The sequence below is a fragment of the Typha latifolia genome, chromosome 15 (assembly GCF_019914945.1).
Source record: "Typha latifolia isolate L0001 chromosome 15, TyphaL0001v2, whole genome shotgun sequence".
NCBI lineage: Eukaryota > Viridiplantae > Streptophyta > Magnoliopsida > Poales > Typhaceae > Typha > Typha latifolia.
This window is the reverse complement of record NC_133100.1, coordinates 2,022,741-2,025,218: the sequence shown is the minus strand read 5'-3', so window position 1 is coordinate 2,025,218 and position 2,478 is coordinate 2,022,741. Positions and strand designations below refer to the sequence as shown.

The window sequence follows — 2,478 nt, the reverse complement described above, 5'->3', positions numbered from 1 at the left end:
GCTTCCCAATAAGATGACAAGATTAAAAATATCAAGGTCCCCAACCTGACTTCCAAGTGGAAGAAAGAGCCCTGTGGCACTTCCATTCCCACATTCATGATAGGATATACAATAAATATACCAAATGTAGCAGTGAGTCTATCCACTGCACATCTCTCTACAGGAAGAGATCAGAAAAGTAAAGGCATCCAACATACAGGAAAGAAAGAGAAACAGTTCAGCAATTCTATTATCTATGTTTTGCTTGCATCTTTAGAAGTCTTACCACCCAAGATGGTGGTTGTGCAATAAAAAAAGATGACCATTTAGCTCACCTATACAAAAAACCACATTCTAAGCAAATAAAGCAACCCAAAAGCCTAAAAGGTCAGATCCCATCAGGAGATCCATTACTGGATTCCTCACAAGTGTTATGGTTATTAGTGTTGTTGGAATTGGTATCGGTGTTGGTATTGGTATTGGTGTTAGCATTGGAGTAGTTGGTATGCTTCCTTGAAGAGCCCATGCATTGGTGAACTGGATACTTTTGAGCATTGAGCTCTATCTTCCTGAGAACAGCCTTCCCTAGATCCACACCACAAATGTCTGAAAGCCTCACCAGGTATAGCAGCACATCAGAGAGCTCCTCCCCCAAGTGCTCCTTCTCCTCCTCCTCCCATCCAGGAAGCCCCTTGGGCACCTCTCCCTTCCATTGAAAGATCTCTGACAACTCCCCTACTTCTCCCACCTACAACCAACGGGAGTTCGCATACACAAAAAGGAAAAGGAGAAAGTAACTCAGAAAAAGATGAGGAAAAGGATGAAACAAATAACCCAGCAATAAAAGGGAATGAGCTAAGCATTGAAAATTTAGGCTACCCCCGTTTGCTTTGTCGGGGCATGTTTAAGGGACCCATCTCTCTCCTCTCACCACAACATGCAAAAACTACAGCAAGGATGCAACTTTATTCATGAAGGCAAGCAAAAACCCTAAAGCCATTAGTGGGTATAGTTCAAAATCGATCAAACACAAAAACCCACCAACAAAAATGCTACACGAAGAGGAATACTACAAAGAAGCACGCCAAGAAGAAAACTTTATCTAAGAACACAAGAATAAACCCAAAACCCATTAATGGGTATCGCTTCAAATCGATTGAAAACAAAGACCCACTTGGGGAAACGCAAGTCCGATATGGTTCTGAGGGTACCAGGGCAAGGAGGAGATTTCTGGGGCTATGGAACTGCTCCCAGTCTCTCTCCTTTGCGAAGTCCGCCATCTTCTTCTTGAGATCAACGAGGGTAACGCTCTCTCGTTCGGCCATGGTTATTCCCTTATCTCTCTCTCTCTCTCTCTCTCTCTCTCTCTCTCTCTCTCTCTCTCTCTCTCCAAGTCTACTGTGTCGTTTTGCATACACGTCTGCCCCCACTCCTCTAGCTTTCTTTTTGTATTCGTCCTATGGGATGGAGGTATGAAACCAAAGAGACAGAGAAGAAGGGAATAAAAAACGAATAGAGTGTTCAAGCTCGCTCCTTTTTGCTCTTTCCCGAAAGGGAATAAAGATCTGAGAGGAACGCAGAGTAATGGAAGAGGTGCGCGCAGACCGGCAGAAAGAGAGAGAGAAAGAGAGTGGAGCTTTTTGCCGTAGCAAGTTGGGTAGGGTCTTGCTTTCTTTATTTGGTAATGGAATAATGGGGGAAAAGAATCGGGTATCGCCGGTCACCCGGTGCGGGGTTCTGGTTCTGGTTCTTAATTCTTCTCGACTTGGTAGAAAAGTAATAATAAATTAATAATGCCTATCTATGGTTTTGTATTTTAATCAAGATTGCTTGCGATTAGGAGAACAAATTGCTTCGGGAGTTGGGATTGCACGAATCTAAGAATCATGCGGCGAATTTGGTCGTCACGCGTGTTGCACAATTGAATTCAGGTTAATGATATCGCTCAGCGAGTTGGCAGTTATTTCTTAGCAACTATTATTGTAAAAAAATTATTTTATAATTTGGTGGCTTAATTAATGACTCTATATTACGATTAATTTAAAAAAAATAGCTAGACAACACGAGTTAGAGCATATAGTTAAAAGCTTACATTTTACACGTTATATTTTTACCTATTTATAATTTATATCTTATATTTTTAAGAATTGCCGATCTCACCCTATGTAATATAAAATATTTTTGCACAACACTCCTGAGTTTAATTAATACTAAAATATTGGTCAAATTTCACCTCATTCTTATTTTCACGTATTTATAGTTTATATCTTATATTTTATATAATATAAAATATTTTTGTATAACACACCTGAGTTTAATTAATACTAAATATTGGATAAGTTAGCAGGATAAGTTTGAATGTTCCTCTTAGGATCATTTCTTCTCCTCTACTCTTTCTTTTTCTCCACCATTTCTTCCCTTCCATATTTATTAGAGAACTACATCTCATTCGAAATTCATAAAAACTATATATTTATTTCTTAATTTGAATTTATTAAA

The 2,478-nt window shown here is 39.2% G+C and overlaps 1 protein-coding gene across 1 annotated transcript; it reads right to left on the bottom strand.

Annotated features, from left to right (window-relative positions):
- Window positions 1–203: 203 nt before the first annotated feature.
- LOC140802405 (uncharacterized) lies at window positions 204–1,705 on the bottom strand. Its single transcript, XM_073157925.1, has 2 exons — window positions 1,191–1,705; window positions 204–727 (listed from the first exon to the last, which is right to left on the bottom strand). The coding sequence occupies exons 1-2, from the start codon at window positions 1,302–1,304 to the stop codon at window positions 368–370; spliced, it is 474 nt and encodes a 157-aa protein (XP_073014026.1). The 5' UTR covers window positions 1,305–1,705; the 3' UTR covers window positions 204–367.
- Between the last annotated feature and the right edge of the window lie 773 nt (window positions 1,706–2,478).